This window comes from Ovis aries, chromosome 1 (genome assembly GCF_016772045.2).
Source record: "Ovis aries strain OAR_USU_Benz2616 breed Rambouillet chromosome 1, ARS-UI_Ramb_v3.0, whole genome shotgun sequence".
Classification (NCBI taxonomy): domain Eukaryota; kingdom Metazoa; phylum Chordata; class Mammalia; order Artiodactyla; family Bovidae; genus Ovis; species Ovis aries.
Window position 1 is genome coordinate 108,551,212 of NC_056054.1, and position 11,159 is coordinate 108,562,370.

Below are 11,159 nucleotides of genomic sequence, written 5' to 3' on the forward strand. Positions count from 1 at the left end.
ACCAAAGAGGGGAATTTCTTTCTCACTGTGATCTGAAGTTCTGAACCACTAGGCTTCATTGCTCTTATTTTCAACGTGATAACTGGAGAGCTGGCTGCTCAGGAACACATCATATTCTTGTCTCTGTTCTTTAAAACAGAAGCTCATATTTGGAGAGTGAAGAGGCAGAGGAGAAAATGAGCAGGCAGAGGCCTGGTGGGAGATGGAATGGGAGGAAGAGAGTCTCCCAGAAGGAGGGAGTGAAGACAGAGAGATTGGAGGAGTGGATTCAGGGACGATGGCAGGAGGAAAGAGAGATTGGGGATGGGGACAGTGAGATGGAAGGATCTTGGGATATTAAAGCTTGAAAATATTTAGCCAACCCAGTCCAATCCTGTCAATGTAGAGCTGAGAAAATCAGGGCTTATGTTAATATTTTATTTATTTATTTGGCCATGTGCATCGGGTCCTACTTGCAGCACACTGGGTCTTTGCTGTGATGTGGGATCTTTCATTGCAGTGCAAGGATTCTCTAGTTGTATCTTGTGGGCTCCAGAGCTCGTGTGATTCATTCAGCAGTTGCGGCATGAGGGCTTGTCCCCCTGAGGTAGGGGGTACATGACCTCTCCCTGCCTGCCAGGGTAAAGCGATTAGAGATTCATTCCTTGTGAACTGAAACTCCAAGACAAGAATAGCAGGTGTTTTGCCAAAAATTTTCACTTTCGTCTCAGGTTCAAAGAATTTGTTAACAAAATCATCCACTCTTTATATACAAATAAGTAATACAAATATTTATCAGAGAATTATCTAGCTTACTTTCAATATACTAAAATTAAGAGAAAAGAGAAATAGAAACAGTAGAGGATACATCACCAAACTGGATTTTGACGAACATCCAGACTCAAATAGCGCTGGGAAGTCCCATGACACAGCACATCTGAAGTCCCATCTGGGAAAAGGTCCCAGGCAAAGAGTCCCCTCCATGGGTAAGACTTCAAAGATTGCAGTTCGGGGTCCCTGCTTATAATCCCAGGATGCAAACTGATATCATCATCAATCTATAGCTCTGGTTTCATGTTAATGCTGTTTGTTTTGTCATGTAAAACTTGGAATTGTTGTTAAGCTGGGGGCTTGATTGGCCAGGCCCCCTCTGGGGGCTCAACAATCTCAAGATTACTCCCCCATCTTATCTACAGTGCTGTAAGACTTGCACTCACAGGAGACAGTCACTTCCAGTCACTTCCAGACACACCTAGTTAGGGCAGTGTCCAGGCAGGTTAGAAGCAAGGTCAGAGGCCTGCGCTGCTTTGTCTCTGAAGCCTCTCAGTTCAGTTCAGTTCAGTTCAGTTCAGCTGCTCAGTCATGTCTGACTCTTTGCAACCTCATGGACTGTGTCATGCCAGGCCTCCCTGTCCATCACCAGCTCCCAGAGTTTACTCAAACTCATGTCCATTGAGTCGGTGATGCCATCCAACCATCTCATCCTCTGTCGTCTCCTTCTCCTCCTGCCCTCAATCTTTCCCACCATCAGGGTCTTTTCCAATGAATCAGTTCTTCACATCAGGTGACCAAAGTATTGGAGTTTCAGCTTCAGCATCAGTCCCTCCAATGAATATTCAGGACTGATTTCCTTTAGGGTGGACTGGTTGGATCTCCCTGCAGTCCAAGGGACTCTCAAGAGTCTTCTCCAACACCACAGAGCAAAAGCATCAATTCTTCGGTGCTCAGTTTTCTTTATAGTCCAACTCTCACATCCATACATGACTACAGGAAAAACCATAGTTTTGACTAGACAGACCTTTGTTGGCAAAGTAATGTCTCTGCTTTTTAATATGCTGTCTAGGTTGGTCATAGCTTTTCTTCCAAGGAAAAATTAATTTCATGGCTGCAGTCACCATCTTCAATGATTTTGGAGCCCCCCAAAATAAAGTCTGTCACTGTTTCCATTGTTTCCCCATCTATTTCCCATGAAGTGATGGGACCAGATGCCATGGTCTTAGTTTTCTGAATGTTGAAGCCAGCTTTTCACTCTCCTCTTTCACTTTCATCAAGAGGCTCAATTTTTCTTCACTTTCTGTCATAAGTGTGGTGTCATCTGCAAATCTGAGGTTGTTCGTACTTCTCCCGGCAATCTTGATTCCAGCTTGTGCTCCATCCAGTCCAGCATTTCTCATGATGTACTCTGCATATGAGTTAAATAACCCAGGTGACAATATACTGCCTAACTAAGACTATTTAATTTCCCTCTCCTTAGAGGCCAAAGGAGAGTTATGTTAAGGGATGTTCTACCCAGATGCTTTTTCAGTAAAATCCATCTTGGCTAAGAGATGTGTGTGCACATATGGGAGGATCTTGAAGTATACCAAATATGGACTGTGAAACAGGCAAATTAAAATGATTGGCCAAAGGAAAACTGGAAGAAATGCCCTATAAAAGTAATTGAAATTGCCAGGAGGCTGCAACTCAGTGACTTTCTCTCCTTGAGTCGTATTCTCCCTATTGTACTGTGCTTTTTTCCTCTCAGTAAATACGGTACTTGCTTCACTACTTTCTTCCTTTGCGGGAAATTTTTTCTGCAAAGCTGAAGGCCGGGGCCCTTGTCACTGACCACTAGTCTACTGGCTAGGCTCTGGTGTTCTCACCGCTGGAATCCAACCTCAATCTCTAGTTGGGAATCCAAGCCCTTTTGGGAGCTGTTGCAGGCTGAGATCACTCTAGATCACCCTGATCGGGGATCCAACCAACACCCCCTGCATTGCAAGGTGTATTCTTAACCACTGGACCACCAGAGAAGTCTCTTATTATTTTATCATTAACATGATGTTTGCACTCCTAGACATTTTGGAAAACAACAAATGTAAAACAGATTAAAAATCTTCCATAATCTCTTTGCCTAGAGACATCCATTGCTTGCCTCCCACTCAAAACTTTGTTTTGAAAAACATGGTAGACGTTATACCATAGATACAGCTTTATGTGCTGTTTTTAAAACTTAAATAGTAGTTGTAAAGTGTTTTTCCACATACTATCTGTACTCTACGTTGGAAAAAGAGATTTAGACAAGCCGGTTGTGAGAAACATAGTACTTGAGTGGCTGGGACCACAGCTCTTTGCAGCTCAGATACCTAACAAGAGGGACCGCCTGGCAGATGAAAAAGTGATCCCTGGACTGAAGGGTTTGGAAGCAAGTCCAGGGATAGCCAGAATGGGAGTCCTGCCTGCCTCTAGGCTTAAGAATAGACCTGCAACAGGCTCAAGCTCAGGCTTTTGGCAGTCCGGGAAACCCGGGTGTGTGGGCGGGCGTTGGGGGAGGACGGAGGGCGGGCGTTGGGGGCGGGGGCGGAGATTCGTCCGAGAGCAGAGCTAGGACGTGGGGTGCTTGCTGTTTCTGTTCTTCTGGAGGCTTCCAAAGATTTGCGGGAGTTTTGAGAATGAGTGGAACCGGGCGGAGGGCGGAGAGAGGGAGCCGAGCAGGGAAACGGGCCGACGATCGCGGCGGGCGGGCGGAGACTGATGCACCTCGAGAAGTCGGGAGCTTGATCCACCAGCCCGGGAACCTGTTACTCCCTGCCTCCAGCTGCTTGGCCCCTGGAGACCGAGATCGATTCAGAGCCAGCAGACATCACCCTTTCTTCCCAAACCTAACTGTTTCTTTCTTTCTTTTTTTCTTGCTTCTCCCTTCTGTGCTCTCCCTCCCGTTTCCCCGGCTCCTCCGATCTGTATTCTCTCCAGCCCCGCAAACGTCTTTCCCCTTCCGCTTCCTCCAGATCTCCTCCTTCGCCAACAGCAGCTGGACGCGCACGGACGGCCTCATGTGGCTGGGGGACCTGCAGCCCTATACTTGGCGCAATGAGTCGAGCACCATCCGCTTCCTGAAGCATTGGTCTCAGGGCACATTCAGCGACCAGCAGTGGGAGCAGCTGCAGCATACATTTCAGGTTTATCGCAGCAGCTTCACCAGGGACATCCGGGAATTCGTGAAAATGCTGCCTGGAGACTGTGAGCTGAGGGATGGGATCGTGGACAGCTGCCCAGGGGGAGACAGTGGATGGTGAAGCCCAACCGGGAGGTTCTGGCCCTGCGTGATTGTCTCCTCTCTTCCTTTTGAGTCCCACTTCTGCCTGAGAGGTCCCAGCTTGAGTCCTCAAAATACCGCTTGTTCATTCCGCTGCAGGTCACCCATTCTCATTTACATCAACTTTGGGGTCCCCTGCATAACCCTCACACCAATTTCTTCAACTCCTTTCAGTCTTCTAAGCTCTTCATAGATCTCTTTCCATTCCTCTCCTCAGATCCTTTTGAGATCCAGATATCTGGAGGATGTGAGTTACTCCCAAGGAACATCTCAGAAAGCTTCTTACGTGCAGCACTTCAAGAAAAGGATGTCCTGAGTTTCCAAGGAATGTCTTGGGTGTCAGCCCCAGATGCACCCCCTTGGAGCCAGGTGGTCTGCAAGGTGCTCAATGAGGACCAAGGGACCAAGGAAACGGTGCACTGGCTCCTCCATGACATCTGCCCCGAGTTGGTCAAAGGCCTCATGCAGACCGGGAAGTCCGAGCTGGAGAAGCAAGGTCAGCCTGCCTTTGTCACCCCCTGCCCTCCATTCCACTCTGGGGCTCCATCTTGGGTTTCATTCCAGGGTTCACATCCCTTTAAGCATCACGGGAAGAGGAGGGGATGGATAAGCTGTGAGGGTATTTTTGCATTCCACAAACATTAATTAGGTACCTTTTGGGTTCCATGAATTGAATTAGATAAACCCTGGGGGTCAGTCAGGATCTGTACTTGAGGAGGGAGAGGAGAAGGCAGATGAATAGTTAAAGCAGTGTCCTGGTGGCTCAGATGGTAAAGAGTCTGCCCACAACACAGGAGACCCGGGTTTGACCTCTGGGTTGTGAAGATGCCCTGGAGAAGGAAATAGCAACCCCCTCCAGTATTCTTGCCTGAAAAATTCCGTGGACAAAGGAGCCCGGTGGGATATAGTCCATGGGGTTGCAAAGAGTCAGACATGACTGAGTGACTAACACTTAGAAACATGCTACGTATGTTACAGCTGAACACAGGGTGCTCTGGGAGTACAGAGTAGGGGCATTTACTGGAGACTGGATCAGGGAAGGGAATGGGGATCGGGGAAGACTTTCCCTGAGAAGCTAATACAAACAGATTGAAATGGTGGGAGTTCATCTCCAGAGGTAGACATGTAGGACTGATGAGCCTGCTGCGAAGTCCAGAGCCTCTGATGCGGAGTCTTCACTTTAAGATGTCTCCTTCTCCTGTCGAATACAGTGAAGCCAGAGGCTTGGCTTTCCAGTGGCCCCAGTCCTGGGCCTGACCGTCTGCTGCTGGTGTGCCACGTCTCAGGATTCTACCCAAAACCTGTGTGGGTGATGTGGATGAGGGGCGAGCAGGAGGAGCCTGGCACTCAACAAGGAGACGTCATGCCCAATGCCGACTCGACTTGGTATCTGCGAGTAACCCTGGAGGTGGCGGCTGGGGAGGCGGCTGGCTTGAGTTGCCGAGTGAAGCACAGCAGTCTAGGAGACCAGGACATCATCCTGTACTGGGGTGAGAAGGAACTGGGACCCAGCTCTGGATGGGAGGTGATAGTCCTCAAGCACAGAGGGAGGGCCTAGGGAAGGGGAGGGAAATGACACACCTAGGATGGAGGAAATGAAGCCCCAGCCAAGAGTGATAGAAGGAAGGGATTCTCAAAGGGGAGGAATAAAGATCTGTACTCAAAAAGGATTGAGACAAGGTGTTCCATATACAAGAAAGAACAGACTAAAATCCCCACAGATCCAGAAATAGGTGGCAAGTACAGAATCCCAGGAAGATTTGCTCCCCGAAAGAGGGAACTGGGGACTTTGAAAGGCAGGGTGACAAAGATAGCTGTGGTTTATTGAGTGCTTTCTTGGTGTGAGCTGAACACTCTGCATACAGCAGAGTATGTATGAACAATCATCCCAACTCTCCTTTGAGCAGATACTGTTGTTTTCATGTTACAGATGAGAAATTGAGGCTAAGCTAGGTCAAATTGCCCTGAGTCTCATCATTAGAAAGTGGAAGAACTGGATTTAGACTCAGGTTTGGACTAGCTGTGAAACTAGTGCCTTCCTCCATATGAGTACTAGCATATGCTGAAGTGAACCGAATTATAGATGCCCAGACCCCCAAAAAAGATGGGGCATCTGAAAACTTCAGAGGAATACAAGTGGGCACATTAAACAGGACAAGAAATAAGCATCTGGCATGCTCACATGTACTTATAGTAGGGGACCTGATACAGATTCCCGGGCTGAGACATATCCTGCATTCCCCCACACAGACGGGAAACGTGTCTCCAGGGGCTTGATTGTCGTCCTGGTAATACTGGTGTTCGTCCTTCTGTTTGTTGGAGGCTTAGTCTTCTGGTTTAGGAAGCACCGGTAAGTCTCTCCTTTCCATCTCCTCCCTGCCTCAACCCTTCTGCCTACGTTTTCTCCTCTTCCCTTTTCCTTAATAGTCTCTCTTTTCTCTCACAGCCACTATCAAGATATCTCGTGACTCTCCTGCCCACACCTATCTGTCTGGACTTCAGGATCTCAGGCCTTTAGCCCTCAGAATTTGAGGGTGAAAGAGAGCTACGTTGAAGAAGCAGAGAAGAGGGAGCTCTTCTCACACACTTTGAACATTTTAGCTAAGAGGATTTAAGTTTATTTTTTTCTTTTAGTATACTACAAGTGTATATGTCCAAGCAGTTCTGTAAAAAAAAGTAGTGCAAACTCAGATACGTCTCAGGGACAAGCAGATAAAGGTTGCAGTGTAACTATGTGTGGTCATTATTTGAATGATGGAATATGCAGTCAACTGGAAGATACTTTTCCTGTTCCAAGGAAGCAAGTGCAACTGTTCCTTGTGAAGTATAAAGTAAGACCCTGGCTTGGCTGTAACCCACCTTTTTTCAAGAAAAACAGAGGTCTAGCATTATATGTGAACAAGCCTATATTAGTGTGTTGACAGAAACCTTTACAATATGTGGGGTGTTGTTCAGTTGCTCAGTCGTGTCTGACTCTTTGCGACCCTATCAGTTCAGTTGTTTTCGACCCTATCAGTACAATATGTGGGGTGTTGTTCAGTTGCTCAGCATACCAGGCTTCCCTGTCCTTCGCCATCTTCTGGAGCTTACTCAAACTCATGTCCATTGAGTCAGTGATGCCATCCAACCATATCATCCTCTATTGTCTCTTTCTCCTCCTGCCTTCAATCTTTCCTAGCATCAGGGTTTTTATCTAACGAGTCAGCCAAAATATTGGAGCTTCAGTTTCAGCATCAGTCCTTCTAATGAATATTTCGGGTTGATTTCCTTTAGGATTGACTGGCTTGATCTCTTTGCAGTCCAAGGGACTCTCAAGAGTCTTTTCCAACACCACAGTTCAAAAACATCAATTCTTTGGCACTTACCCTTCTTTATGGTCCAACTCTCACATCCATACATGACTACTGGTAAAATCATAGCTTTGACTAGACAGACCTCTGTTGGCAAAGTAATGTCTTTACTTTTTAATACATTGTCTAGGTTTGTCATAGCTTTTCTTCCAAAGAGCATGCATCTTTTGATTTCATGGTTGCAGTCACTATCTGCAGTGATTCTGTGTGGGAAACATGTTTTACTGACTTCTCAGAAATATCTCCTGGAATTTAGTACTCATTCCCTCTTCCTTGCTTGCTGTTCCCCCACCCTTAATTCAGACATTCGGACTGACATGTCAGCATTAGCTAGATGCTGTTCTGTACACAGAACAAACCCCCTTATCTTCAAAGACCTTTCCTTACGACTCTTATATGATTACCTCCAGACCTCTAAGAGGAAGCCTCCTTGATCCCTGAATTCTAGTCTCTGTCTTGCTTTCCTGCACTTAAAGATTACAAGATAAGTTACCAATAAAATATGTGCTCAGCAAGTTCTTGGGGAGCTGCTTCTCTGAATGCCATCCCTGTGCTGTCTGTCATAATACTGTGTGTTTGAATATTATTCAGTGTGAAACCACCACAGTTTGGAGCCCGAGAAAATAAAGTCTGTTGCTGTTTCCACTGTTTCCTCATCTATTTGCCATGAAATAATGGGACCAGATGCCATGATCTTAGTTTTTTGAATGTTGAGTTTTAAGTCAGCTTTTTCTGGGATGTGGGATACTCCAAATACACCTCTGCTGGATGACACTAGGCCTCCCAGTTTGTGTCTGTGATATAAAAAGTTTGTCCTGAATGATACATTGAGAATTTCAGAACCTTCTCTGGTAGTTCAGATGGTAAGGAGTCTTCCTACAATGCAGGAGATCTGGGTTTGATCCCTGGGTCAGGAAGATCCCCTGAAGGGGATGGCAACCCACTCCAGTATTCTTGCCTGGAGAATCCCTTGGACGGAGGAGACAGTCCATGGAATCACATAGAGTTGGTCATGACTGAGCGACTAATACTATCACTTTCACTTTCAGAACCTACCTTCTATTTTGAACCTGAATTTACAAAGAAAGACATTTTCAAAAAAAGTTAGGTTGTAGGAAACAGAGGTGTCTCAAGTTTTTACTTCATGTAACTTGATTAAAAGAGGAGATCATAGTGTGGGTATATAATGTAGAAAAAGCTACTTTTGGTAGTGATATTTCTCTCACGTGGCCAGTTGTTCTTTTCAGAGTGGGAGGAGACAGATTCTCCCACTTATAGCTATTAAATGAGACTATACATGAGCTGGGCTGAACCGATTTGGACAGGCATGAGCACTAGTGGTTGGCCCAGCTGTCTGCTCTATTCTTAGCCTAGACAAAAGAAGCAGGAAACATAGAGGAACAGCAGCCTTTCCCGATGCGAAGAAATTTGAAGGTCAAGATAAAATCATCTGTAGCTACCAGGGAAGTAGTCGCTTGGCACTCAAGTCCCTTGAACATCCAGAAAAAAGACTAAGCTTGTGAAGTCTTTGCTTGAGAAAATTAAGATTTGACATCTTCTGTGTTGGATTTGCAGATAAAACCTAGGATATGTGTGGAAATGCAGCTAGTTTCTAAATCCATGGTTTTCAAACTGGTTTCCTAACCTGTAGCCTCATCACCTGGAAAGTTGCAAATTATGTTGGGCCACCCCCTGCCAATGAGCTCTACTAAATGAGAAATCATAGGAGTGGGGCCCAGTCATCCGTGTTTTATAAAGCCCTCAGGTGATTCTGGGGGCTTCACAGGTGGTCAGTGGTAAAGAATCTGCCTGCCAATGCAGGAGGTGCAAGAGACGTGGGTTCGATCCCTGGGTTGGGAAGATCCCCTGGAATAGGAAATGGCAACCTGCTCCAGTATGCTTGCCTAGAAAATTCACTGGACAGAAGATCCTGGTGGGCTACAGTCCATGGGGTCACAAGCAGTCATACGTGACGGAAAGAATTGGCATGCGCATGCGCATGCACACACACACACACACACACACATGAGTTAATTCTGATGTTCAGGTAAAGCTAGAGAATCACTGTTTGTAAGTACTGTACATTGCTATGCAACAGATTCCTCAGAATGCTAAATGAAATGTTGGCTTGAGGTTAGTTAGGGAAAGCCCCCTAGAGAGAGGGGAAATTGAAGCAGGAAGTAGAGATCCACTGAGGCGAACCAACAAGTGCACTGGATCAGGAGACAAGGATCTCCTCTTTATTCACTCACTTTATTCCTGTGCCAAAAGGAGATACTAATGTCTGTTTTGATCATGCTACAGATTGAATGTCTATGTCCTGTGTCCTCTGCTGAAAACTGAATACCCAAGGTGATGGTTTTAGACGGTGAGTTCTTTGGGAGGAGATTAAACCATGAGGTCTGAGCTCTCATGAATGGGATTAGTGACCTTATAAAAAGGGTCCTTATCTATATATAGCACATATATATAGTTCCCTATATATATAGGGAAGTCTACTCAATATACTGTTGTAATCTATATGGGAAAGATCTCAAAAAGAATAATATGTATATGTATAACTAAATCATTTTGCTGTACACCTGAAACTAATGCAACATTGTAAATCAGCTATAAATGTGAAGTCGCTCAGTCGTGTCCGACTCTTTGCGACCCCAAGGGCTACAGCCTCCCAGACTCCTCTGTCCATGGGATTTTACAGGCAGGAGTACTGGAGGGGTTGCCATTTCCTTCTCCAGGGGATCTTCCTGACTCGGGGATTGAACCTGGGTCTCCCACATTGCAGGCGGACGCTTTACCCTCTAAGCCACCAGGAAAGCCCAAATCAGCTATACTCCAGTATAAATAATTAAAAAGGTCTTTGTCTCCTTTGTCACCACTTGAGAAGCAAGACACAGCCAAGAATATGCGGTCTATGAACCAGGAAGTGGACTCAGTTGATTGGTAGTTCTCAGCCTCCAGAATTGTGAGAAAAACATTTCTATTGTTTTTAAGCCACCCAGTTTATGGTATTTTGTTATGGTAGCCAAGTGGACAAAGATAGATATTCTTATAAATGCTGTGAGAAGCAATGTGTACAAATGTGTGGCAATCCACAATGCTTTTAAAAATGTAGCACCTGTTCACAGTTTTTGGTATCATGCTGACCTCAGGGGACGCTCTTCAGCTTAGCTTCCTCTAGCAGTGTCTAGCTTCTGAACAGTCCCATTGGTCTTCTACAGTTTTCACGCATGTGTTTAATGTCCTCTCTGAAATCTTTTTCGGAATGCTTCAGCATGAGTTTACCATAGCTTTGGTTCATTTCTAAGCAGCTTTGGTTTGTTTTGGAAGTAAATGTTTATTCTCCAGGAAATTTTGTCTCCTTCCTTTAAATACTCAGCTCAAAATATCTCAGAAAATCCTTCGAATTCATTTCAGAATATTTATTCTCTTTATGGATATTGTGTTCCTTATTGAGTGCTGTGCTGAAAGTCAGTTTATTGACCCTTAAGTCATGCTTCATTTTATACTCTGATAATCGGTGAAATTCCTCTAATCATTTCTTCTTCAGAGTTAGCACATGTTAAACACTTTTTCAGTAGAGCACTCTGGAGAGGTGGTGTTGGAGGGAGCTGGTCTCCTGTAGATTCCAACTTCTGCAGGTCAAGTCAGCGGAGTGGGTGAGAAGGCACCCTGTGGGCTGCTGCCCCAGCCATGTGCCCAGAGCTCATGGACACTCGGTAACCTTGCAGCTTCAGCCTAGGAATTACCTTCCC

At 45.7% G+C, this 11,159-nt stretch overlaps 1 protein-coding gene across 1 annotated transcript; it reads left to right on the forward strand.

Moving 5' to 3' along the window:
- Positions 1-3,350: 3,350 nt before the first annotated feature.
- Positions 3,351-6,784, forward strand: CD1D (CD1d molecule; the record flags this gene model as incomplete). Its single annotated transcript, NM_001123001.1, is given in 9 exon segments — positions 3,351-3,367; positions 3,370-3,381; positions 3,384-3,388; positions 3,391-3,409; positions 3,711-3,978; positions 4,272-4,550; positions 5,266-5,544; positions 6,305-6,404; positions 6,501-6,784. Coding segments are annotated over 9 exon segments (1,001 nt in total), but the record flags the coding sequence as incomplete, so codon positions are not given.
- Between the last annotated feature and the right edge of the window lie 4,375 nt (positions 6,785-11,159).